General features: G+C 44.4%; 1 protein-coding gene across 1 annotated transcript in view; it reads left to right on the top strand.

The window, feature by feature from the left end:
- Positions 1-25,197, top strand: part of LOC119457789 (hemicentin-1-like) — a 125,752-nt gene that overhangs the window by 75,189 nt on the left and 25,366 nt on the right. Inside the window, exon 3 of the mRNA XM_049668342.1 lies at positions 22,149-22,352. Within this exon, the coding sequence (XP_049524299.1) occupies positions 22,149-22,352 (204 nt within the window). The remainder of the gene's footprint in view (positions 1-22,148; positions 22,353-25,197) is intronic.

Raw genomic sequence — 25,197 nt, forward strand, 5'->3', positions numbered from 1 at the left:
GAAGTAGGGGGCCACTTAAGGCAGCCAAATACAAAATATTTAATGGGAGTTCAGGGCAGAACGTTAATACTTAGACGCGCGGGTTAGCCGTTTCTTTTGTAATTCTGGTTGGCTTAGAGATTAGCTGCGAAAGAGAAGCAATAAGCAAAGGTTCAAAAACTCGTTGGATTCAGAAGGGGGTTGGGGCGCAGGAGGAACTGAACAGCATTGTACGTTTGGGAAATTAAAGTCTCCTGCAAGAAAAAAAAAGGGCATTTGGGAATTTAGAGCAAATTGTGCCGAGTAGGTCATGCAAGTCACTAAAAAAATTTGCCGAGCACGAAGAATGGCGATAACACACAGAAAAGACAAATTTACGATAGCCCAGTTCGACATGTGCCCAAACACATTTAATTTGTGAATCCACAAGAATAAGTCGTGACAATAAACGCTTTTTAATGGCTACCAGTACACCACCCTGCCGTGATGCGCCATCACAGCGGTAAACTGTAAAACGCCAGACATTCGAGAAAACTTCGTGATCCTGAATGTTGGAGTGCAACCAAGTTTCAGGTACGGCAATAATTGCAGCACCGCAAGAATCAAGAGCTGAATTAAAGGCAGCATACTATGTGGAACGAATAGCTCTTTGTGAAGGCCACTACCAGTCACAAGCGACTCAATAATGTTGCATCACAACAGGAGATATCTTGTGGTAGACGGTGCTTCAGGGAATGATGAGGAATTCGCAGAGGACAGTTGAAGAAAATGGAGGAGTTTCAGTTAACTAGCATGACGCTAGGAGCCAATGATGCAAGTTGTCTTACAGGGTCTGCTCTAGACACAGGTATTCGTACTGTCTGGTCAGCATCGTGTGGCGACCGAGCGACACTATCCGCTAGGTTTTTACCATATACGCGGCAATGACCCGTCAGCCATTGCAAAAACGATGTTGTGGCCATTATCAAAAGGACGATGGTTAGCGTTCTAAATGGAGGACACTAAATGGTAGTAGGTCCCCTGACGTATAGCCATGATAGCAGGCAATGAAGGGCTGGCTTATAAACCCGAAAGACAGCCCATTCTTCTAGCGATTCTTTCGTGACATAATTACCCGCTGTAAAGAAAACAGCAAACTCAGTCACCTATGATGTCGTCATGTGCAACACAATGAACAGAATTGTTACTATTTAGATCGCAAGGATATAAGCACCTCAGCAACATGCGGATGAAACTCATCCGTTGGTGTAACTGTGCATGCAGCCATCTCACGCATCTTGCAGCAAGAGTAAACACATGCGTCTGTGGCCGTATTCACAGAAGGTTCTTACGCTAGAACTCTTCGTAAAAGCCGGGCCCATATTTACAAAAAGTTCTTACGATATTATTGTTCGTAAGAGAAAATTTCAGCCCATCCTGATGCTAGACATCATATTAGCGAAGGCGCGACCAGGCACTGGCTAAGCGCACTTACGAACGACGATTGTTAATTAGCCCTAGATGCTTAAAAAGTGGCGTATGTGTACTCTGAGAGAGTTGGTTGTGCTAAGGGCCATAATAGGTTGCCCACAGCAGTCGTCGCAGCCGTTGATGCTCACTGAAAGGAGCATCAACGGCTGGCCCTAGTAAACCCGGTGAAGTTGCACCGCCACCTGAAGCAGGAGAGAGAAAAAGAGCGAGAGAAACACGAGAGGAAAAGAATGTAGGTTGACCAGGGAAAGGTCTGGTTTGCTATCCTATACCATGGGAAAGGAATATCGGGATGAAAAGAGAAAGAGGGAGAGAAAGGGACCAGTGTCGTGCACATTTGAAGGTGCACACGAGTCTACAAGCAGTCGCCAAGACCTGTCGACTTGAGGTACTGCAATAGCGCGTTCATGGCTTTCTGTGCCATCGACGCACACGGCCATGACCCTTCAGCAGGCTTACCATCCTGATAACAAGACAGAAATTTCTTGGTTCTGTTCATTTGTGAATCTATCCCTTGCCTGGCGAGACGCTTTCAGTGATGAGTTCAAAAATGGCAGCACTAAACCCATTAACAATTTTATTCTTTCATGTCAGAAGTTACAGAGAGGAAAACTTACATTTATCTTTGGGTTTGTTTATCTATTCCGGCACTTTATAAAGGCGGGAAGTTGCCCGAGCGAACGCTAAGGACTACTTATTCGATGATGCTCCAGTGCGTGCGTCGCAATCGCTGCACAGGCCCCGTAACTGACGCGCCGTGAGAGAAGCAGTCGCGCGAACTGCGCCTCGCATTGCCTTGCGCAATCCAGCCGTGCATACATTCTCTTCCAATATCGGCCTTGGGTTTCTCTCTCTGTATCTTGATTTTCGGGCCTCGCGCGCCGTCCTTCGACAATAGGGCGAGCAGGGGGGGGGGGGGGGGGGTGCAAAAACCCGACAGCGACTCCGATGGCGGTGCCGAGTGCTGCTATACCGGAAACTCTTCCGCCTTCTCCCCGCATTGTGCCAGTATCGGTGTGCGCGGCACGTTCCCACCACGACCGGCTTGGCGCCAAGTTCAACAAAGCACCGCCGCGCCTCTTTTGAAGTGCACTAGTTGCGCTCGGCGAATGGCTCCCCGTCATTGTTTTGCCCGGCTTCCACTGGTGCTTTTATTGGCGTTTTACGGAGCCCCTCTTTAGTTATATAGCGTCGCCACTTGCCATCGATATATAAAGACACGCGCGCACCGAGAGGAAAAAAAGGGTGGATCGAGCCGAATTTTGCGCTCTATACCTCGAATTCTCTTTCCGCCTGGACGACTCGCCTCTGTAGCCAGAAGCAGCGCCTCGAACGAGCCGATTCCTGTCACTGGGCGAGCCGTAATTTCGGCACCACGTCCACGCGTTCCCCTACTACTGTCGCTGCTGGTGTTGCTACAAACAAAGCCCTCTACTTTGTACGAGCGCTGTTGCGCTTGGCTCAGTGAACGGTGCGGAGATTGAGAAACGTTGTGCGCGACGACTGCGAGCTAGTCGTGGGGCTTGACTCAACATCATGGAGTTCACATTGAACAGGTTGCTGGCAGCAGCTATAGAGTTAATGTAGGCTCTCTCACCGGAGATAAAGAGTTTTTCAGCTGCTATGTAGAGTTTGTTCTCGCCCAGGATAAAAACAAAATTCGGGTCGGTTGATGCTTTTTCAAGGATCAATAGAATGTGCGCAGCGCAAACATGGCATGTTTCCGGAACCGAAAGAACGCAGCTAAGGACGCTCGCGCTGTGTCTCGCCCTAGACGCCTCGTCTCTTTTGCGCTAGTTGTATTGTCTCCATATTGTATTGTGTCTCATCTCCCACTGTATGGTCTCCAGTATTGTCGCTAGTTCTGTTGTCTCTGCTAACAGTCTTGTAAGAGTCAATCACGCTCCAAATTCCCTACCCTCCTCGTCTCGTTGACTACCTCATCCGCCCGTTGAGAAGCTTACTTTACTAAACTTAAACTCGTACTCTTGCTCGAACTGTTCTGAACAAATTGCGTGATATTCTGCCATTAACAACTTCGTATTTGCCTCATATTGTGTGTATAACCGAAACACGGCGGCATGACCGTGATGACGGTGTACTGGACTCGTAATTTACCCCCCCCCCCCTCCCCACCAGCATTGGTTGTGGTGTAGCCCTCCTGTTTCAATCTGATCTGAAATTTTCTGTTATTTCAGGACTTGCAAATGCTGAATCAGTCTGGAGCAAACTTTACCTGCAAATAACTAACTATAGTGATACCTTTTTTTATCGCCCGCCAACTTACTCGTGCGACAATCTACACGCGCTCAATGAATTTGTGCACAGCCATAGTATCCACATTCTGAACTTGATAATCATGGGATATGTTTTTTTATCGATTTATATGCACAATACTGCAGGCCAGTAATTTGGCCCTAGCAGGTGGGGCTACAAAGGATACATACAAGGTAACGAAGATCAACAACAACAAAAATCAAACGAACACGAAGACCGTAACAATGTTCAACCATCGAAGCTTACAATGTGAGACTCGAGTACCTTCATAAATTCGGCAGATTCAAAAATCTTTCCGGACAAAGAATTCCATTCAGACACTGTTTGGGGGAAAAGGTGTACTTGTGTGCGCCAGTTCTAGCGAAAATTGGCGATAAATAGTATTCATGGCTATGTCTAGTTGTCGTTTTAGTTAAAGCTTTTATACAATTTGGAAGTATTAATTTAGTTTTCCCTGCAAGACAATTGTAAAGAAACCCAAGACGACTAAATTTCCGGCGAGCCTCGAGAATCGGTACATTGTACTTCTGCATCAATAAGGATGGCGAATCGTGCCTTCTGTATCTACCAAAAATAAATATTATCACCTTTCTTTGGACTCTTTCGAGTTGCATAACATCCTTCTTATAATGCGGATCCCAAACTTCGGCAGCATACTCTAGTTTTGACTGAATACATGTATTCTTAGCTAACATTTTGGTACTAACTGGAGCACGTTTAAGTTTTCTTTTAAGGAACCATGGCTTCCGCAGGGCTGATGAAGAATGTCCAATATATGCTCTGACCAAGCAAGCTTTTTAGTTAGAGTCACGCCTAAGTACTTATATAGGGAAACTTCTAATACAGGCTGGTTATGGAGTTGATAAGAAAAAGAACTAGGACATTTTTTCTTTGTGACAACTAAAAGTACAGTTTTCTCCGAATTCAGCGCCATACCCCAACGCATAAACCAATCATGGATTGCCAAAAGAGTTTTTTGCGACAAGAAATGATCATTTGTGGATGATATTTTCTTAAAAAGAGCACAATCATCAGCAAACAATCTTATGGATACATCATGAGGCACTACGTCCACCAAATCATTAACATAAAGAAGAAACAATAGCGTACCTAAAACACTCCCCTGTGGAACGCCCGAGGTAACAGACAGCGCACTAGACGGACAATGATCAATTTCCACAAACTGCTTTCTATCGGCTAGGTACGAGGCAATCCACTGAATAATGTACAAAGGTAACCCTATGCACTCTAATACAATAATTTTCCATGAGGCACTCTATCGAAGGCTTTCGATAAGTCTAAAAACAGAATTTCAATTTGATCGGTCTGGTCAAGTACACTCGATATCTCGTGTACCGTCGAAATAAGCTGTGTGGTTGTAGATAGACCCTTTCGAAAGCCGTGCTGATGGCGAGTCAAAATATTGTTTTTAATAACGAATTCCTGAATAAAACTCACGACTATGTGTTCCAAAAGCTTGCAACAACTACTAGTAACAGAAACAAGACGGTAATTTTTAGGAAGTAGCCGATCACCGCCTTTATGGACAGGCGCCACACGAGCTATACGCCAGTCAGCTGGTACGACACCAGAAGTTATTGAAAAGTTAAACATTATGGTAAAATAATTTAAGATTTGTTGAGCGTAAAGCCTTAAAAATGCATTTGACAGTCCGTCAGGGCCAGTGGACTTCTTATTACATAGCTTCAATAGCATGGCAAGAACCCCTTTCACTAGTTATATCGAACTCATTTTCTAATACAGGAGAAACATTTGGCTGGTTATATTCGTCATGCGTTGAAAAAACGGGTTTGAAGTACTGATTAAACGTCTCTGCAATAGAAGTTGGGTCATCCAGAATTTTATCATCATTTTTGACTTTCTCAATCTCTCTTTTACTTTGACTGATCAAGGTAGTGCCAGATCTTGCTAAGATCACTTTTAATAAAGTCGGAATAGTATTGCTAAAAAAGTTGCTTCTTGCTTGTTTTACTTTGCAGATCATGCTTTAGCTTCATAAATTGTGGAGTGAATGTTTTCTGCTTATTTCTCAGGCGCTTAATTTTTCTTTTGGTGTGTATTATATCCCGACTAATCCAGGGGTTTGTATCGTGCTTTTACAGTTATTTTGACGGTATGAAATGTTGAATGCAGAACTTAACCACTGAATGAAACTGATTCCACAAACTTTCAACGTTGTTGGTGCTAACAACAAGATGCTCTTCTAAACAATCGATTACTGCTGTGTCATCGGCTCTATTATAGTCTTTTACTGTAGCTGGAGGAATTTTTTCCTTTTGCATCTCCGTATATTAGTCCAGCAGAAATATATCAGGTTATGGTCTGAAATTTCAGGTTCAACCTGTACTGTTCCCGAGCTAAATTTTTCAGAAATAAATAGGAGATCTAGAATTGCATTTTCACGTGTGTAAGCTCTCACAATCGGATCAAGATTAAAAGTAAGCATTAGATCAATTAAGGCATCAGCCGCTACAGAATATCCATGCTGCATGTTATTCCAATCAATCGATGGCAGGTTAAAATCTCCGGTTATAATTAGGTTTTTGTCACGAAATGTTAGCTTGTGATCATATAGCCTGCTCAAAAACAAGTCATCAGCATTTGGAGGTCGGTAAACAGCGCAGACAAAAATCACAGCATATCCACCGGGTGAATGATGATGAGTGGGCGAAGCTCCGGAGGGAATCATCGGATCTCCCGCTTAAGGGGACGCTAGCACAAACGCGTTAGAAACGTGCAGTACTCTCTAGTAAGGGGGAGCGGCCACAGCGTCTTACGCAGCCATTTACACATGCCGGAACGTGCACCGCGTTTGCCGACGCCATCACATGACTGCTGAGAGAGTATACTCCCCGTATTCATAAACGCTCCTCGACTTGAACTTGACTTGCCACCGCTTTGGGCAGCGCGTTCGAAAGGCGTTGAAGGTAAGGCGGAGAGGCCACAGCGTCTTACACCAGCTTCTTACACGGGCCGTTACGCGCTAGCACAAACGCGTTAGAAACGCGCTAGAAACGCGGCCTTTCGTTAATGTTGGGTATTTATTGCCATCGTGGTGCGTGTGTCCATGTCCGCTTCGTGGCGTAGTGGGCTAACGCCGCGCGCTCGGAAGCGAGGGGTCCCTGGTTTGATTCCGCGTTACGGACACAACTTCGGAATTTTTTTTCTCATTTTTCTCAGACTGGTTACACACTACTACTACGACGACGGGGACGAACGGGTGCCGCTATAAGGAGCTTCGCCCCTAAAAACGGGTCACCTTGTAGTGACACCCTTAGAAGTAGACTTTCATGATCACAGACTTGGTCAGCAACAGTAACTTCAATATTATCCTTTGTTATCACCGCAACGCCACCACCACGGGAACTCCTATCACATCTTTACAGCCTGTAGCTCGGCGGCGCAACTTCGTCATTACCAAGTTGATCATGAAGCCAAGTTTCAGTTATAACACATATTTGAGGATTATGTGACAAAAAAGTGTTTCCAATTTTTCTATTTTATTCACAATGCTCCGAGCGTTAAATACAAGCAGACGAAACTCACGATCCTTTAGTCGATAGCTTGTGGAGATAAGGGTGTTCGTCTTCGTCATTGCCTTGCGCGAGTTATAAGTGTCGTCCCAATAATACAGTTGTTTGTCAATGCGGATCTTATCCTGTAGGAGCCATACCTTTCTGCCCATATCCTTATCTTGCTTCGCACCATCCCAGAGCAATTTCCTTTTTCGCAGCGTATCTGCGCAGTAGTCATTTTTTGAAGGCTTATGCTACTTCCTTTCAATTTTTTTTGCATTCCGCAAGACTGCCTACTTTTCATTATTATCTTGAAAATAAAGAATTATAGGCGGCTTTTCGGAAGGTTTTCCTAGTCTATGAATTCTAGCGATTGATACGCACTTCCAATTTTTGCTCGAAGACATTTTTAATGACTTTGTTACGCAAGACAGCTTTAGATTCGTTTGGTTCTTCTGGAATGGCGAACACAACAAGATTACTCCTACGGCTTCGATGCTCGAAGTCAACTATTTTTGTTTGCTGGGACCTGAGCGCACCATGTTTACTAGTCACAGGTGCATTTAATTCATCCACGACACAACTATTAATTTGCAACTCTTTGAACTTGTCTTCTAAGTCTACTAATCACTCACAAAAGCTTTTATGGCTGAATCTGTCTTTTCCAGGCGAGTTTTGATCTCAACGATATCAGAACCGACAGCTTGCTGCCCATTAATAATAGTCTGAAACATTTTTTCCACTGTTGATTCGGGATTTCCCTCAACATCTCCGCACACAAGAAGTTTGCATATACAGAAACACTAAATACGTGCACATCTACGTGGGCACGGCAAGATCACCAAGCAGCGATCATCACTGCGGATTGAATGATGATGACTAACCTGAACAAGAAAAAACAGTCGCATAGACAATGCACTGCTCCCTACGCTTCCGCCGTGCCCACTGGTGCTGTCGATGAAGGGTATCTCTTTTATAGCTGTGCTTGGTGACGTTACAAAGCCATGGTTCGATGGTAGCGATGCCGGGTCGAGGTTGATGCACGTGTTTGTTTCCTTCTTGTCATCGCTGATTTTGTATCCGATGATTGCAGACGGTGTGACCAAAGCGGGTGAACTTGCTGCGTCGGTTGACACCAGCAAGACCTGAACAAGAAAAAAGTGTCGCATAGTGAATGCACTGCTCCCGACGCTTGCGCCGTGCCCACTGATCTTGTTGTGGTGCCTAGTGTTTATCGGGGTACACTTTCAATTTCTGGTCACAGTGCTTCAATAGGTACTGAACTGATTAGCTTTTCATTGTCTGGCGGGTTGAGCCAAATTGTCGAGGGCCCTGCTTGAAGCGATTCCCTTCTTGACCTTGTTTTTTTAAGTTCTGCTCTTTCAGGGAATGGCTTCACCTGCGAAGTAATCGATCGAATTTTTCGATCGCAATGCTGTACTATTTTATATCTCTTCTTCCCTTCCAAAACAACGATTTCATCTTACTATTTTCTATGAGTTCAATCATGCTGACGACACATCTCTCCTGTTTTTTTTCACAATTTCAAAGACATCAGTCGAAGCAGTGGTACTGGTACCTTGGTAAACGCTTTCGAGACTCTGGTGAAATTGTGCATTCAGTGCTTTGTTCTGCTTAAAAAAAAGGAAGAAAACATCTGAATTCCTTGGGTGAACCGAGACCTACTTCAACTTTCACGCCGAGTAAGAAGACTCATACAGGCAAAAAGCTACAATGATCCTGATAGCCTGACATGATTTAACGCTGCGAAGGAAGAACTTCGTCTTAAAACAAACATGGCAACAATTTTTTTTTTATTTCCAGGTAGAATTATCCAATTTATTACGGAACAACCCGCGAAAGCTTTGGCGATCAGACTTGCCTGGTACAGCTGCAGCGGAAAAAGATTAGCGCAAGTGGCCGACGACAGGAGCAGGGAAATTGCGGTATGCGACGCTCTTGTTCCCGTGCACACTGGTATCTAAGGTGCGACATGATTCATGTTTCAAAGAGGGGGTGCTTGGCACGCTCGTTTTTTGGTGTTCTAGGGAACAACGTCACGCACCGCAATTTATCTGCGCGGGTGATCGTTCACTTGTGCTAATCTTTTTCCGCTGCAGCTGTACGTCGTGTAGCACTTCCTTCATGCTTAAGGATGAAATCATCACTGACTCATGGAGCATCGCTAATGCATTTAATTACTACTATCATTTCGTTTTTTTACATGTGACAATGCTGATATTCCCTCCTTTAGTTCCTCTTCTTGCTCTATTACCGATGTTGCAATCAGCACATCAGGTATACTTAAGCTTATTCTGTTCTTCTTTCTGGGGTTTTACGTGCCAAAACCAGTTCTGGTTATGAGACACACCATAGCGGAGGGCTCCGGCTTAATTTGGACCACCTGGGGTTCTTTCTTATTCTCAACCTGGAGACTAAGAAATGCACTGGGCGCGATGGAATTCCTAACTCCTTTTTTGTTCGCTACTCTGTATGGACGGCTCAGTATTTGACAGTAACTTCTCAAAAATCTATATATCTGACGTGGTGCCCTCATCTTGGAAATTAGCTAAAGTTTTGTTTCGGTTGCAATCTGGTGACAAGCATACCTTGAGTCATTACAGACCCATTTTCTTGACATCCTATTCCTGGAAAATACTTGAACACGTTATTCACAAGCATATCGCTTACATTTTTGGTGTTAGCAATTTGCTGTCTAACGTATAACATGGTTTCAGGCGTGTTTATAGTATTGTAACCAAACTCATTGAATTTACACATGACGGTGATGTAAATGCGCCTAAAAGACGAGGACAATAGGTGAAGACGAGGCATATGCGCTATTAAGCGCTTTTACATCACTGTCATGTCAAACCAACTCACCAATCTAGGTGTATTTACACATGACGTTTCCTATCCACGAGACCTCGGGCTTCAGGTCGATGTTATTTTCATTGATTTCTTGAAGGCGTTCGATACCGTGCTTCACTCCAAGCTCCTGTTAAAACTCAGAGCTATTCTCAAAAACCCTCAACTAACAGACTGGATTTCTAGCTTTCTTACAAATCGCTCACAATATGTTAGCTTTAATTCTGTGAACTCCTTTACCGCTACTCTACCGTCTGATGTCCCACAGGGCTCAGAAGTCGACCCATTATTATTTCTCATCTTCATTAATGACCTCAAAATAACATAACTTCTAAGGTCCGTCTATATATGCTGACTATTGTGTGATATATGATGCAATCAAGACCACAGAGGACCACCAGAGGCTTGGCAACTCTTTTGCATGTTCTGCGCCTGGTGTGAAACCTGGCAGATGAATATAAATTTCACTAGAACGGTAGTAATGTCCTTTACAAACAGTTAATCCACGCTGTATTTTGAGTATTCATTCAACAAACCCTCGTTAATTAGAGTGCATTTGTATAAATGCTTTGGCGTTGTTTTTACACGCACCATATCATGGTCATAGCAGGTACGTGTGTTAACCGGTAAAGCGAATCAAGCAACTTGGATATATAAAGCGCATGCTTTGTGCTGCTCCGAAAGATACGAAGCTACTTTTATATAAAACGTAGATCCGTCCTGTACTTAAGTAGGGCTCTGTTATTTGGTGCCCTTTCAACCAGTGTGATGTTAACAAAATTGAATATGTGCAGTAAAGATCTATGCGCTTTTTAAGCCACAGACCCGACCAATACTTGTCACCCTCTGCTGCTATTCTTTCCTTGAACTTCACACCACTCTTGGCGTGCCGCGATGTGGAATCCCAAAAATTTCTGTATGTCATTGATTCTTCCTCTAGTCTACCAAACTGTGTGCACTTAACATTCGCCAAGAAAACTTCTACCAGAAGTTACCGCGAACTTAATCTGCAACCTTTCTACGGACGCAATAATGCATTTAAGCACAGGTTTTATCCCGGAGCAATTGACCTTTTGATTGTGTTGCCTGGTAATGTGCGTTCCCTTCCGCATAATGATTTTATTTCTGCAGTTGATTCTAGTATGCCTTGTTCTATTACCTAGTGTTTTTGTAACATTCGTGTTGATGTTCGTTCTATGTGAATCCTCTGTTGCATCCACTCCTGCTATCGCCCGTGTAGGGCTGCAGTATGTAAAATAAATAATAAATCCTGGAGCACATTACGCCGACCAGGAAGATAGAGTGGTTGCCGCCGCGGTTCTCACTGCCGCTTCGGCTCTACGTAGCGCGCTGCGCGCGCACCCTAATGGGACGCTCACTTTGAATACTCTCACGAGGCGGCGCAGTTGTTTTTTTTTTTTTTCGGGTGCACGGAATCCACTAAAAACGCTTCTGCGTGAAAATCTCTCTCTGTAAACAAACAGGGCCAGCTCATTCACATTCTTACTCCATTATGCGGACATCGGTTCCGCATTGAGACGACAGTGGCTATGATAACATCTGCTTACCGTTTTGTGGAGTATACGTGTTTCGAAGGACTGGTGAACTTGCGAACATTAGGTGTAGTAGCACTCGGAGACTTTTCCCGCGCATTCCTTTAGGCATCCTTTCGAGATAAACCTTCGCAAGCTGTAATAGTGATGGTTTGAACATGCAGCTCAGTTTCACAGTGTGTGTATAGGTTATAGGTATAGTTATAGGTATAAGCATGGTGATAATAAACATCCACATAGGATCGGTTGGCAAAGCAATTCTTTGATTTCGATAAGTCTGTTTATTCTGATAAATTAGAAAGGTAAACAGGTAATATGCAGTTGGTTTCACGGCAAGGATAAGTGGTTGAGTTGTTAAAAAGGCATTACACAAAATAAACATATGCTTTAGTATTACATTGTCATTTGCCTTACTTTATATGGCGTCCACTGTATTATTTTAGGAGGAATGTGAAGAAGCGAATGTATATATATATATATATATATATATATATATATATATAAAACGACTACGCTTCGAATAATGTTAGTGTTGCTGCAATATGCTGCTGCTTGTTATGATAAGGATAATATACAGGTCCGTCTAGCTCTGCCAAATTCGGCCTGGCAGGTGCTCCACCCCAGCCCTGCATTATTTCCGCTACGGAGCAGTGAAATTCAACAAAGACGATAAAAACGAAAGAAAAACACTAAATGAAGTTAAGCCTCAGAAACAAAAACTAAAGAAAACAGGAATCTTTCTTTGAATTTGAAATATATTTGTAATAAAAGCACGAAGACTAAGAAGTAGCGGTGTGCAAATATTCGAAATTTTGAATAAGAATTGTTATTCCCTGCTATTCGATTCGTACTAGATTCGAAAATTCCCTATTCGAAGTTGTCGAATGTTCTTTTTTAATATAAAATGGATAAAAACACTTAGTGGAGTCTCTATAGGGAGGCAGAACGATCGGCGTGAGGACTGTTCCGAATGATTATGCTACAGGAGAGCTGCTGCTGTTGCGCAGAAGCAGCAGTTTCGGAGCGAGCGCACGGGGCAAATAATTTCTGCTGAATAATTTGCTGTCATTAAATATGACTGGCTCACTTTTAAGCATCCTATATACGATTTTCTTCGGATTTATTATGTGGCCAGTCTTACCGTGTTTGCATCGCTTTAAAGTAATGTGCGATGTTGTTTAGTATCACAATTCTCTCCTTGAGCAAGAACGTCACATCTACGTGCATCTAGTAACATGCGGTCCCCTTGTTCCATTACTATCATTTTCATGGTGATCCAGATAATTGAAACCGTTGTGTATCTTTTACAAGCTCCTCAGTTGCCCGTATGTCTAATTGCGAACGGCATGACGTGGGTGCTTTAATGTATATAAGCCTGATTTTTGTTTTCTTTTCTTTCTTTTTTTACCAGACGGACTCCATGCAAACTTCATATTTTATGTTGCTCTAAAATTGAGAAAATATTCGTTATTCAATTCAATATTTGGCGGCGGTTTTTATCTAATAATCGCATTCGATCCCACTCAGAAATTTCACTGTTCGAACACCCCTATTCACAAGATAAGAACTAATGATTGCGGTATCACCAAACTTAAAAGTCAATCACAAGAAAAGATATAGACAAAAAAAAGACAAAAAAAAAACTGTAAAAAGCGAATTGCATACAGTGCTTGCTATTGCTGCGATAACTTCCGACTTCTCTAATGATTTTACCGTATTGATGCCTGTCGCAAAGGTTATAGAGACAGGCGTGTTATTTATGTGTTGTTGCACGCTTAAAACAATCTTTTTCTACGATGGTAATCAGTTCACAAGCACGCGCTCATACTTAATGAATGTTATGTCACGTCACTATTAACCATGCGCGTCCACAAAGAGAATTCATTAGCAGCTAGCGGCCGCAGCCAAGCGCACGTCAACTCGAGTCTTACGCAACAGACACGTGGACGCACGAACAAGTTCCACGTCCGCCCCTCCACACATCACGTAGGTGACTGCAGTGCCAGCTGCCTTACGCGTGGACTGTCGTGTTTGGAGTCAAGTTTTCTTGGGGGAAAAAAAGAATGACTTCCTGCAAGCGACAGAGGCAAAAAAAAATATTGGCAGCAGTCCTTCGACTGCTATAGAGCAGTACGTCTTCTATTCGTGCTCACCTCTGCAAAGAGATATATTTCACCTATTGATCTGTAACATCAGTCGAGACTGAGCCGTACTAAGCCACATTGAAGCTTCTACAAGCGCGCAGTAAGTCAAGCGCGACAAGGCGGACCTGGCCGTAATGGCGACCTAGGCGCCCAGTAAGTAGCCCGACCAGAGTAGTCCGACCAGAGCACTAATCTCCAACTATACGGCGACATAGAGAAGTCGTTTAGCTCCACGAGCAAGAACGTGTTTGCACGGACACGTCTCATGATAAGGCGTGCAGCACACGTCACGCGATACGCCTCAAACGGTGTGTGGTTAGCGCTCTCATGGCTTTGTCAACAGTAATTACCCTGCGCGTTTGCTCAGCGCGGGTCTCGGAAGCAAGTGTGTTTGTTTTCTCGGAGCCGTTTCGACGGGAGCACGCCGTTAGGATCAAGTTTGAGTATTGATGCTTAACAAAGCTTGCTTTTCATTTCTCGATAAAGGATATAAGTACAGATTTGATCGAAAGTTCTCTACAATTTGACGCACTGAAAGGATGGTGGAGCTTATACAGCGCGCAAAATGGCACTCGATTCACTACGCTTTTTCGCTATCAAGGCGGAAATCGCTCGGCGTTGCTGTGCTCGTCGCAGTGAAGCTGCCTCTGTTACGATGAACACTTGGGCATGCCACCCGCGCCTGGTTGCCACTCTGTCCAATGCCGTATTCTGTCTTTTCATTTTTGATCCCGTCCTTCACGTCGTTTTTATATTATGTAGGTAAATAAGGGTTCATCTTATTCTTTTGTGGGAAAGGAGCGACCTATAAGTGCATATCTTCATCAAAGGCAAAACGGCATTTATTTTTGCGCCCTGCAACCGTAAACGGATGACTGTGACTAGTATGACATTTACAGGGGTGAAAGAAAGATAAATAACGTTAAGCTGGGGGGACAGAGAACGGATACTCGGTGAGGTTCATTGTATATGTTGTGTTCGAAATTGAGGTGGTTTAGTCAAGTACTCCCCTTATAGTACAATAGTACAAATCACGCCAATGCGTGATTCCTCACTCTTCACTGTACAATCTGTCAAACATTGGTGGCTAACTACGCAATATAGAAGTGCTTCCATTCACAAACATTTCACAACACGTTCATCTGCTAGTTTAAGCCAACCGTGTCAAGCGATAGTTGCAATTCTAAGTGGCTAGAGTCGTTTAGGAGCAGGCGAAGGGCCAATTTTTAACGACTGGGGCTAAAGGTACGTCGGAATTATCCCCTCAACTTCTTTACGGGTACATTAGACAGATCCAGCAGTTTTTGTGGTATTACGACCGACGTACTTCGTTGGTTTCTGCATGTTTCACGTTAAAAGACGTCGAGCATAAGCACGCGGAACTGCTAAAAATACTCTTCTCACACGTCAACGTCCCTGCTGTGTGTGTTGTGGTGGAGCCCAATCTGAGTGATGGTGCCGATCGGCGTGCAACAATTTTGTGCGCTTTCATAGCGATGACGATCGCTTTCACAGAAAGAAAGACGCATTCCATTGTGCCTCCCAACGCGATACTATGACAACGCGTGCTTCTCACAAATGGAGACCCAACGATACAGTTGCGCCCCACTACCGATCTGCTAGAGTAACTGGTGAAAATGCGTCCATGTTTCAGCTGCTGTTCACATATGTCGCAGTTATGAACATGTCGAAGTTGAAACTGCAATCCAAAAATTAACAAAAGCGTGAACTAACCGGAAGCAGCGAAGCGGAACTCTTCGCCGTACAGTTAGCTCCGCGGACCACCCTTCAACTCGTCTTTTTTTTTTTTTCCCCGAAAGGGCAAGGGTGACTCTTGTTGTACCGTTTGCTTTGTCGCTCACAAGCAGATCCTTGTTGCCGTTTCTTCGGGAGACGGTGCTTTAATCATACCAGTGTGCAGACCACTAACAAAAACTTTAAAATTGGCAGCGTGTGTACAGCGCTGTATGAGACATCGTGCTTCTGCATACGTTTAAAAGCAGTAGTTCACTTCAATGGTAGTCAGTGCCAGCGCGGCTGAGGGCTCGCTTTCCTAACGAAACAGAGATTAGGGGCGCTATAACGTAAAGTTATTCAGAACATTCGTTTGAGTAAACTTATTGGGCTGTTTTTACACGAGTTAGAGAGCGCATGTAAAAACAGCCCAGTAGACGTGCTTAAGAACGTGTTCTGACAATCCAATATATGTAGCTGTCAGCGGTAGTGAGGACGCACAGCTTGCTGTCATCTTGCCATTGTTAGGCATCAGTGGCGAAAAGGGTTTTAGCCATGTCAGACAAAATTAAACTTTTGGAGTTTTATATGCCAAAACACGATATAATTCTTTATCACTCCCGGTTAAAGTTGGCCACCTGGGGTTCTTTAGCGTGCACCAAATGCGTCACACACGGGTGTTTTTGCACTTCACCCCATCTAAATGCGGCCTCCGTGACCGGGATTTGATCTTGTGACCTCGTGTTTAGCAGCGCAACGCCCTAGATACCAAGCCACCACGGCGGGTCGGCTTCGATATTTAAATTTGACACGAATACACATCTGTCTCTCTCTCTCACCCGCAGCCGTAGTCCAGTGAATGTGACATTGCACTGCTGAGCTCGAAATCACAGGTGTCAGATGAACGCGGAATGCTGAAACTTTCATGTATATAAATTTCGGTGCCCATTAAAAAAACCCAGGTGGTCAAAATTGATCTGGAGTTTCCCAGGGAACTACAGCGTGCCTCATAACCAGATCATAGTTTTCGCATGTAAAACCCCAGAATTTAATTGTGTCTGCGTGCGTGTGTGTGTGCGTGGATAACAACTGCAACAATGCACTTAGGTGTTATTTTTCCCTATTTGAAACTAAGCGTGTGTGTGTGTGTGTGTGTGTGTGTGTGTGTGTGTGTGTGTGTGTGTGTGTGTGTGTGTGTGTGTGTGTGTGTGTGTGTGTGTGTGTGTGTGTGCGTGTGTGCGTGTGTGTGTGTGTGTGTGTGTGTGTGTGCGTATTAAGGGGCAAATAACAACTAAGTGCATTGTTGATAGCCTCAATCATTTCATTTGTCGTACAACGTAATTGTTTTCCGGTGAAATAAGCAACGCGTTAGGTTAGAAGTTGAAAGCAGCGAGCAGGGCTTCATGATCGCTTATTTCTTGAAGGTAGATTATGCAGCAAATTTTCAGGTTCAGTGGTTTGTAACAAGTCGAGGATATTTTCTGAGCTAACAGTGACACGCGTTCGTTCGGTAACGAGTTGAGTTAGATTAAACGTACTTAAAGCATCTATTGACAAAATCTCTTGCATAACTACGGCTAATAATGTCAGATGTCATCTGGATTGCTTAGAATTTTTGCACTTCATATCTATCTTAGGCAAGGGGAAGATGGGGGGGGGGGGGGGGGGTGTCCTGTACCAGACACAGAGTAGGTATTTATTGCTGAAGCGTGCCAATGTAATTAAAGATCTTCTAGGTCGCGTGTGGTAATAATTACAAATACTATAAATAATTCGTAATCGGCGATTAAAACTCCTCGCGCGCGCAATTTCCCAGGATCTATAAAAAAACACGAAAGTTCAGTAAATTGGCTAGTACTTCAGAATAAGGTACGGCACACGTCACATGAAAGCCACCTTTCCTTTAGTATCAAGAAATTACTATCGGAGGACCAGGAAAGGTTGGACACGAGTTAGAGTTCCTGCAAGAAACTTCGTTAAGTGGTTTAAAGATCGGAGGAAGGAAAGTTATTAATATTGGTGTTCTGAGAACAGCTTGTTTATTCTCGTGGGGATGGAATTGCTATTGCTCTTTCAAGGTTTGCAGTGGTAGACCGGAAGTAAGCCACTTAGATTAAATCGAGAGCGTTTTGTACCAAAGTGTAAAAGAAGTTGATTGCGCTTTCGCAAAGGCCAGCAGATGCTTTCATGCAGTAGAGACGGCACGTAAAATGTCATCACTGACACTGTAGCTAGTGCCTACAAATTTCCGGCCTTGGAACAAAGTTAATCCTTCCGTTTTGTGGAAGGTGAATTTGACGACTGATAGAGTGGGCGTGGTCAGTTGAGTGGTGACTCAGGCGAAGAGCTCGAATGATTTCTTTTAAGTCGATGTTTATGCCTAAGTGTTCTTATCAATGGCGGATGATTATTTGTTCGGACTGTTAAAACGATTCTGAGGAATTAGTATCAGGCAAGCCATAAAAAAATGAGTTTTTTTTGTGTCGAGACCGCTTTTATGCGTCATCTAGGACGGCCTCTAGTGACTAATCAAGTGAGTCTTTTGTACAGTGCCCCGTCGCAAACAGGCCAGTTCTGCCTGAACAGGTACAAGGTGTTGGTAATGAGTTTCAAGGGCTGTCATTCGCTTGGTTAAATCTTTTAGTGTTTTATTAGTTGCAAGGGCGTGCTTCTTAAGGTCCTTTATTTGGGAAATTATTGTTGTATAACGGGTACTTAGTTTTTGGAGTTTCTCTAGGACGGCATTTATATCAGGGCCCGGATAAGTTTCGATGTCTCCACATAGCAACAGTAGTGCCGATGAACGTACAATGAACAGCGATAGCAAAACAGCGTTGGGGGATCGGCAGCTGTACAAGAAGGTAGTTGCTTAGCGAAAAGAGCGTGCCCATTACTGACCTGGATTGTGAATATTCGTGGATTAGGTGGATTAGATTACTGTTTTAGGGCACAGTAACCGAGCCCACAGAGTGGTGATCCATGGTGATGATGCAAGATGAAGCTCATTATAGTCTGTCTGAAGACTGCTGTCGACGACGATGGTGCTCCCCAGTCATTGATAATGGCCAAATCTGAATACGGCGATGCTTGTGGTGGAGGATAGACGTGACATAGGCGTCCTCATAACGAGTAGGATCGACAGGGACGTTCCTCTCGCTTATGTCCAATAGGGCACTGACCAGGTCACCTTGCAGGAAGCAGAGAACTAGAGGAAGTGACATCTGCAATGCGAAGATTAGTGGATTAGATTACTGCTTCGTTGCACAGCCACCTGGCCCATAAAATCCACTGTGTGTTTTTGTAGCCCACTCCGTAGTTTCGGGACATTAAAGCCCAGAATTATTTTTTTAAGTTGCATGATTCTTTTCATGTCATCGTCACAATCCCATATATTGTGGCGACCATTCACCTATCTTTCTCCAAGATGCTTTAAAAAAAAGCGCACTGTTACCTTCCTCTTCTTATAAGCGGCGGTGTGTTCTCACAGAAACATAGATCTGCATCGTTTACTTTTTGATATCCCCACATTTGTCTCCGTACTTTACAATAATAAGGACAACAGAGTCTGGCGTCTCACTCAATATTCAAAGACCGTTTCTTACTTTTTAAAGAATAATCGTGATCGAGTCAACCCGAGCGCGTTGGGCCTCGCACGCCGCTACTAGACACAACTTCAAGTTCTCTTTGCGAACGATACTTTGTGCATATCTTAGAATACGCTCGCCTGATCAAGCAAACTCCTGTCGTTTTCCGCGGATCACGTATGACATGATTCTGTGATACACGCGGTCCACGAAGTAATGAGCTGCTGGCGGCTACGCTGCATCAGTATTGACGTTCTCTTGACCCTTCTGAGAAGACATAGCTTGAGGAATTAAAGAGTGGCATCCCGGTGCCGCCGATCGCCGGCGGTGCGCCGATCGTGTGTGGGGCGCTGCACCCGCTTCGTGTTCGGCCACGTTCTCTGTTCCGACGCCCTGTCAGGTCCTAATATCTCTTTTTCATTGCTCCCAAGCCAAGTTTGCACCAACTTACAACTTCTCATCCAGAAGAAGCTGTAAGATATATTGTGTAATGCGTCATTGCACTGAGATACACCACAAGCTGTATCCATGACACGTGCCTTGGCACTGTGAGCACAAACGCTCGCAGTACGTCCGCAAAAGATTCTGGCGTTTCTTCCGGTATTTCTTGAGTGAGAGCTGCTGTTGAATTGACTTTCCCAAGTTCTCCCTGTACCTTGGATAACTGAAAACGTCGCCCTCATCAATAAGGTGAAACATTTGTTAAGGCGATTATCTTATAGTCAAAAGGCTTCTGTTTAGTAGGTCAATATTAAAATGAGCAGCAGAGCTGAAATACCTAATAAACCAGAATATTTTTATCACGAGCAGAGCTGAAATATCTCATAAACAACAATATTTTACAGCGGAACTGTTAAAGCCTCGCTTGGTTGGTCTCGTTGTCTTGCGCAGCATCGCCGAGCTGGGAGAGCGTGAGGTGGGAGAGAGCGAAAGCAGAGCATAGAAGGAGAGGAGGTGCAGCGAAAAAAAGAAAGAGAGACTGACAGAGAGCGAGAGAAATAAAGAAATAAGTCAAAAGGAACTTTCTTTGTGAGGCGGGATTCGAGCCCGGGTACCCACGGTCCGAAGGCAAGCGTCATAACCACTGCGCTATTCACCCACTTTTTTTTTTCTTTAATGCATGGAAAACAAAACTGAAGGTATATTACAGTGCGGATATAGCTACACACTTAAAACTCGGGCAAACACACACATGCGTCCAACAAGTGCATCCAGTCAGGCGGAGGTTCTTACGCAGCGTACACACTTCGTACATAAGCTGCACTTTCTTGAAAGAATGATCTTGTAGACCGCGGGCTTTCGGCATGGCGATCACACATTCTTGCTCTCCATAGGCTATACAAACCCAGTACTATGAACATGTCATAGGGAAGACCGCCAGTAATCTTAAACGGTAGGAACCTAATTGCGTATGGAGTGATGTCAATGTCCTTTTTAAGCGTCCGTTGGAGAAAGTCCCAGAAAAATATAGCATCCGTACAGTCAATAAAACAGTGATCTATAGTTTCAGTACGTGGACAAAGCCGACAGTTCGTGGACCATGGCACGAATGCGCTATTCACCCACGCTTGCAGAACATGCATTTATGGGAACCATATGGTTGCATTGTACCGACGATTGTAACACAACTTGCTATAGGCGATAGGAAGAGAAAATGAGAGCGAGAGAGAGATAGAAAGAACAATATAAACTTTCCGGGCGAGGCGGAATTTGAACCCCGGTACTCACGGTCCGAAGGTGAGCGTCATACCCACTACGCTATACACCCACGCTTGCAGAGCTCCGCTGTTTCATCAGATTTCATAACCGTGGAACTGGCCTAACTTTTTTTTTTTTACTGTTCAACCACCAACGTTACTGTTCAACCACCAACCACTACCTGTTCAACCACCAACGTTACTGCTAACTGCGTAAGCAGTAACGTTGGTGGTTGAACAGGTGGTGTCCGCGTGGCAACCCTCCAAGAAAATGCTAGTAAATAATTGGCCATTGTAGTCAGATAATATCGATGCCCTGGTTTCTATGTCATGTTTTTATTTTATTATCTCTTATTAGGTTTCATTCAGTTAAATTGTTATTCTGCGTCATTTGTTCAAACTTTTTGTGGGCTTCTCCAAATTGCCTTTCCAAAGTTGCTGACAGAGAACATGATTGGAAGAAAAGACTTAAAATGCGCGGGAGGTGCTCCACAAGCCCGCTGAGAAACTTGAAGCACAGACATTGCTTTCATGATTGAATTTTAATGGCAATGTTCGTCGCCACAGGATGTGCTTGATGAATTGTTCATCTCTATTACTTTGCTGCAATATAGGCTCATTGTATTTGATTCTTTATGGAACAGCTTAAGTTCACCCCAACATTTGGTAATATTTGATACGTAGACTTCTCGAAGAAGCCTCGTTTAAAGTATGGTGCCTTTACGCTATCCACTAAGTTTACTTTTTTTATTCTATGCTTTTCTCTGTCCGCTCCGGCAACGTAACTTTAGCTTCCAGCCCATACATTTTTGATTCCCCTACTTCATGGCTTTGTTTCTTTCTTTTGAATCGCATCGGCTCTCGCTGCATATATAAGGCTCCGTCAGAACAAGGGTATGCTGCATGTTTCTTTCAAGAAGTAAAGCATCTAACTCGAGCCCATTTCACCCTTTGTTGAGAACGGACGCAGGGAACAACGTTTAGTTTAGAGCAACCACCAAGACAACCATCGCCTGCTTACGTCAATGGTAGAGCGCATATACATCTACGCGGGTAACGGGAGACGGGCGACGCTGCCCGCCGGGCCGCCGCGGATCCCTTTGTCTTCCTGTCTGTCTCCCTTCCCTCCCCGTCCTTTTCCGACTAGCATTGTTTTCTCGGCTCTATCTTCGCGGGTAAAGCGAAGCCGGGCGTAACTAATACGCATGCCGAGGAGGCATACGCGCTCAGGCCATCGCTGAGTGCCGTCTTCCACAGCATTTCCTTTCGTCGCTGACGAGAGCCGCGTGTTCGGCTCGTTGTGCAGGCAAACCCGAGCCCCGAGTGACATGGCGTCAGGGTTCCACGCACCTGCACCACGTGTTTCACCGCAGCGAGCAGGGAGTGAAGAAGGCCACGCTGCACGTGAGGAGCCTGCGGCGCGACCACTTGGGAGCAGTGTTCACCTGCGAAGCGAGCAACAGCAACCTGACCAGGCCGGCCTCCACGTCGGTCACTCTGACCATGAACCGTGAGTCTACTGCATCTCGCGCTCGCACCATTTCTAGCACGCCCATTCCTCAGTATTCGCTGGGGGCTATGCTTGCACAAGGGCAGTCTGCAGTTAGGGTCAGGTTCACAGAATCTTTCTTACTTCAGCTATCGGCCCGAAACGCCGGCGCCCTAGCTACCGTCCCCAGGTCTTGTCAGTGGATATCATGATCCGCAAGCGTTCATACGATAGCCATTATTCTAACTCTTGTGCTGAAGGAGAGGTGTGAACCTGGCCCAGGGTGTCTTCCTAGATGGGCAGTTGTCATAATTCCTTCTCTTGACCCTCACCGTTAGAGGACTCTGGCCGGAGTCCTCTAATGCAGTGATGAGCAAATGACCGTTAGGCGTCCGGAAAGCGCACCTTCTGAGCGGCGCCGCGTTTAATAGCCCTCTGGACACTATAGCTGCATGCCAGCACGCACAGTGGTGCCTGGTAGCACTTTTCTGTGGGCATATAATTTCAGCCACCCATCGGTCACTGACTGTACCGCAGCGTTTAAGCTGGGTTCATACCAGCTCAATTTGCTTATCCGTGTTTCTGTGCTCACGTAATTTCCTGTAAACTAACAATTTTATCATTGAGGGCTTCATCAATCTTCTACTTGCATGGAATAGAAAGCGTGGCTTATAGTAAATCTTACGACATAGTAAGCCTTAAATATGTTCCCGAATGGTTTCCTAAAATGGAGTCCTACTGCAAGGAAACACTGAGAAGACTATCCATAAGGGAGCACTGATGATCACTATAAGTGGTTCAGGTGAACATTGAAGGCTGCGACGTGTAAGGTGGGGGGGGGGGGGGATGAGACGAACACTAACACTGTTATACAGTATCATAGGTACAGTGCTAGATCCGAATCCTCTGGAAGCTAATCGATGTCTGCTTTCATCAGTCGCAAGGTCTTACCCATCGCGTCGGCTAGGAAATTTAATGATGATCTGGGCATTTGTAATGGTCGCACTTAAGAGCCGGTTCTCTCTCAATTTCCAAAATGATAACGGCCTTAGGGGTGGTGTCTTCAGTACCAACATTTTGCGGTGCGGTCATGTCCTGAATCTCGCATCACAACAGTGGAATGAACTTGACGGTTTTAGATGGCAATAACGGGCTGAAAAACAAGAACACGAAACGCATTTTTTTTTAATTTGTGCTTGTAAATGGCGTCATTGTGTTGAGAAGACCTCCCAACTACTTTAGACGATCAGAAACAATCTAAACAACAAAACAAAAAACAACAAAGTAAAAATGTGAAAGTTCGCGCCGCGCAGAAAGACTGCAAGAAATCTCGTGATCCTCAACAGTGCGAGCTAAATGACGTGGTCTGCACCCTTCCTGATAGTGCCTCTGCGCAGCCTTCGTGGAGAAGTCTGGAGAAAGGATGCGACTATCGAAACAAAACTTTGGCTTCCAGCCAAATGAGCCTTCACTTTTGTGAAGTGAAGAGCCTCGAGACGAAAGGACCGCCACTATATAGCTTTAGTTGTCACCCATAAGTGCGACGGCTATAAAAGAAGTGCCGAGCGGCCTTAGGTGCGTTGTTATTACAGATTTGGGAAAGTAACGCGCAAAGCAGGCTGAACGCAAAATGCGCCTTTGTGTCACAGTGGCGTGGAGATCGATTATTAGGTGAACTGGGCCAAAAGCGTCGCCCACATCGACAAGCCTGAGCGCTAATTAAAACATGTCGTTCTACGAAAACAGAAAGTCAATGACAACTAGCATAATTAATAGGAGAACAAACGCGATGAAAAAAAGACGAAATTGGAAACAAATAGCTGTATTTGACGCCATAAAGGAGACACCGCGTGCCAATTGCCGTTCCTCGAATTTGCTTGGGTATTCAAAAAGGAAGTCGGTGGCATAAATACAGCAATGTTATGGCAAACGCAATACTCATTTGGCGAGGGAATGCTGACAGTGACCAATGCTAGCGGCCTAAAGACCATCGAAACGGACGAACAATGCGCAGGCTTCTAAACGCGGGCGGCACACATCTCGTCGCGGTTCTTTCCAACAAAGCGTTATTGTGACGAATTAGCAGCTACGAGCTAATTTCTCTTTAGCATTGAGCTGCGCTTCGAAAGGCTGTCCTCCTCGCTGTGACAGACGCTATGATGTATGACGCTCTATACATGCAACGTGCCCCACACGAATATTCATTTATCAAATTCAATTTGTTGGTTTATTTCTTTAATTAGACTTCTCTTACAGCATAAATCCAATACATACAATACTAACGGCAACGGGCCAAAGCGTCAGAAAGTATAACTGCCAAAAATTTCGCGACTAAATATTCTACAATCAAGCATACGGAGATTACATATGCTAGCCCATGAACCCTTTGGTGCGGATTTGAAATAACCCCTGCACCAATAAATGACAATTAACAAAAGAACATATTTCAACGTGAGTTCATTTAAATTTTTCGAGAGGCTGCAGTACAACAAATGGTACAGATAGCACGAAAATTCTTATCACGTGGCTTCTTTTTAATAAGCTCTCGTCGTAATTTTCAATTTACCTTCCTGACACTGGTAGCGAAACTTTGAAATCGGCTCGTAATTCTTTGTTTCTTTTAGGCGCATATCTTCTATAATTTGGGAGATGCTTGCGTGGCCCATCTCAAGGAAACCAAAGACTGGCAGACGTCACTGTCAAGCGTGTGGTCTGACGGAGTGAGGAAATATGCAAGAAAACATTAGGCGGCATAATGAGAGTATAGAACGTAATTTGGTGCAATAAAAAATTACGGGGGATGCTAAGAACTTTCTAAGAATGTGAATGTGAAAGCCTAGCTGGACCCATAGCAATGTGGAACGAA

This window comes from Dermacentor silvarum, chromosome 1 (assembly GCF_013339745.2).
Source record: "Dermacentor silvarum isolate Dsil-2018 chromosome 1, BIME_Dsil_1.4, whole genome shotgun sequence".
In the NCBI taxonomy this organism is placed as follows: domain Eukaryota; kingdom Metazoa; phylum Arthropoda; class Arachnida; order Ixodida; family Ixodidae; genus Dermacentor; species Dermacentor silvarum.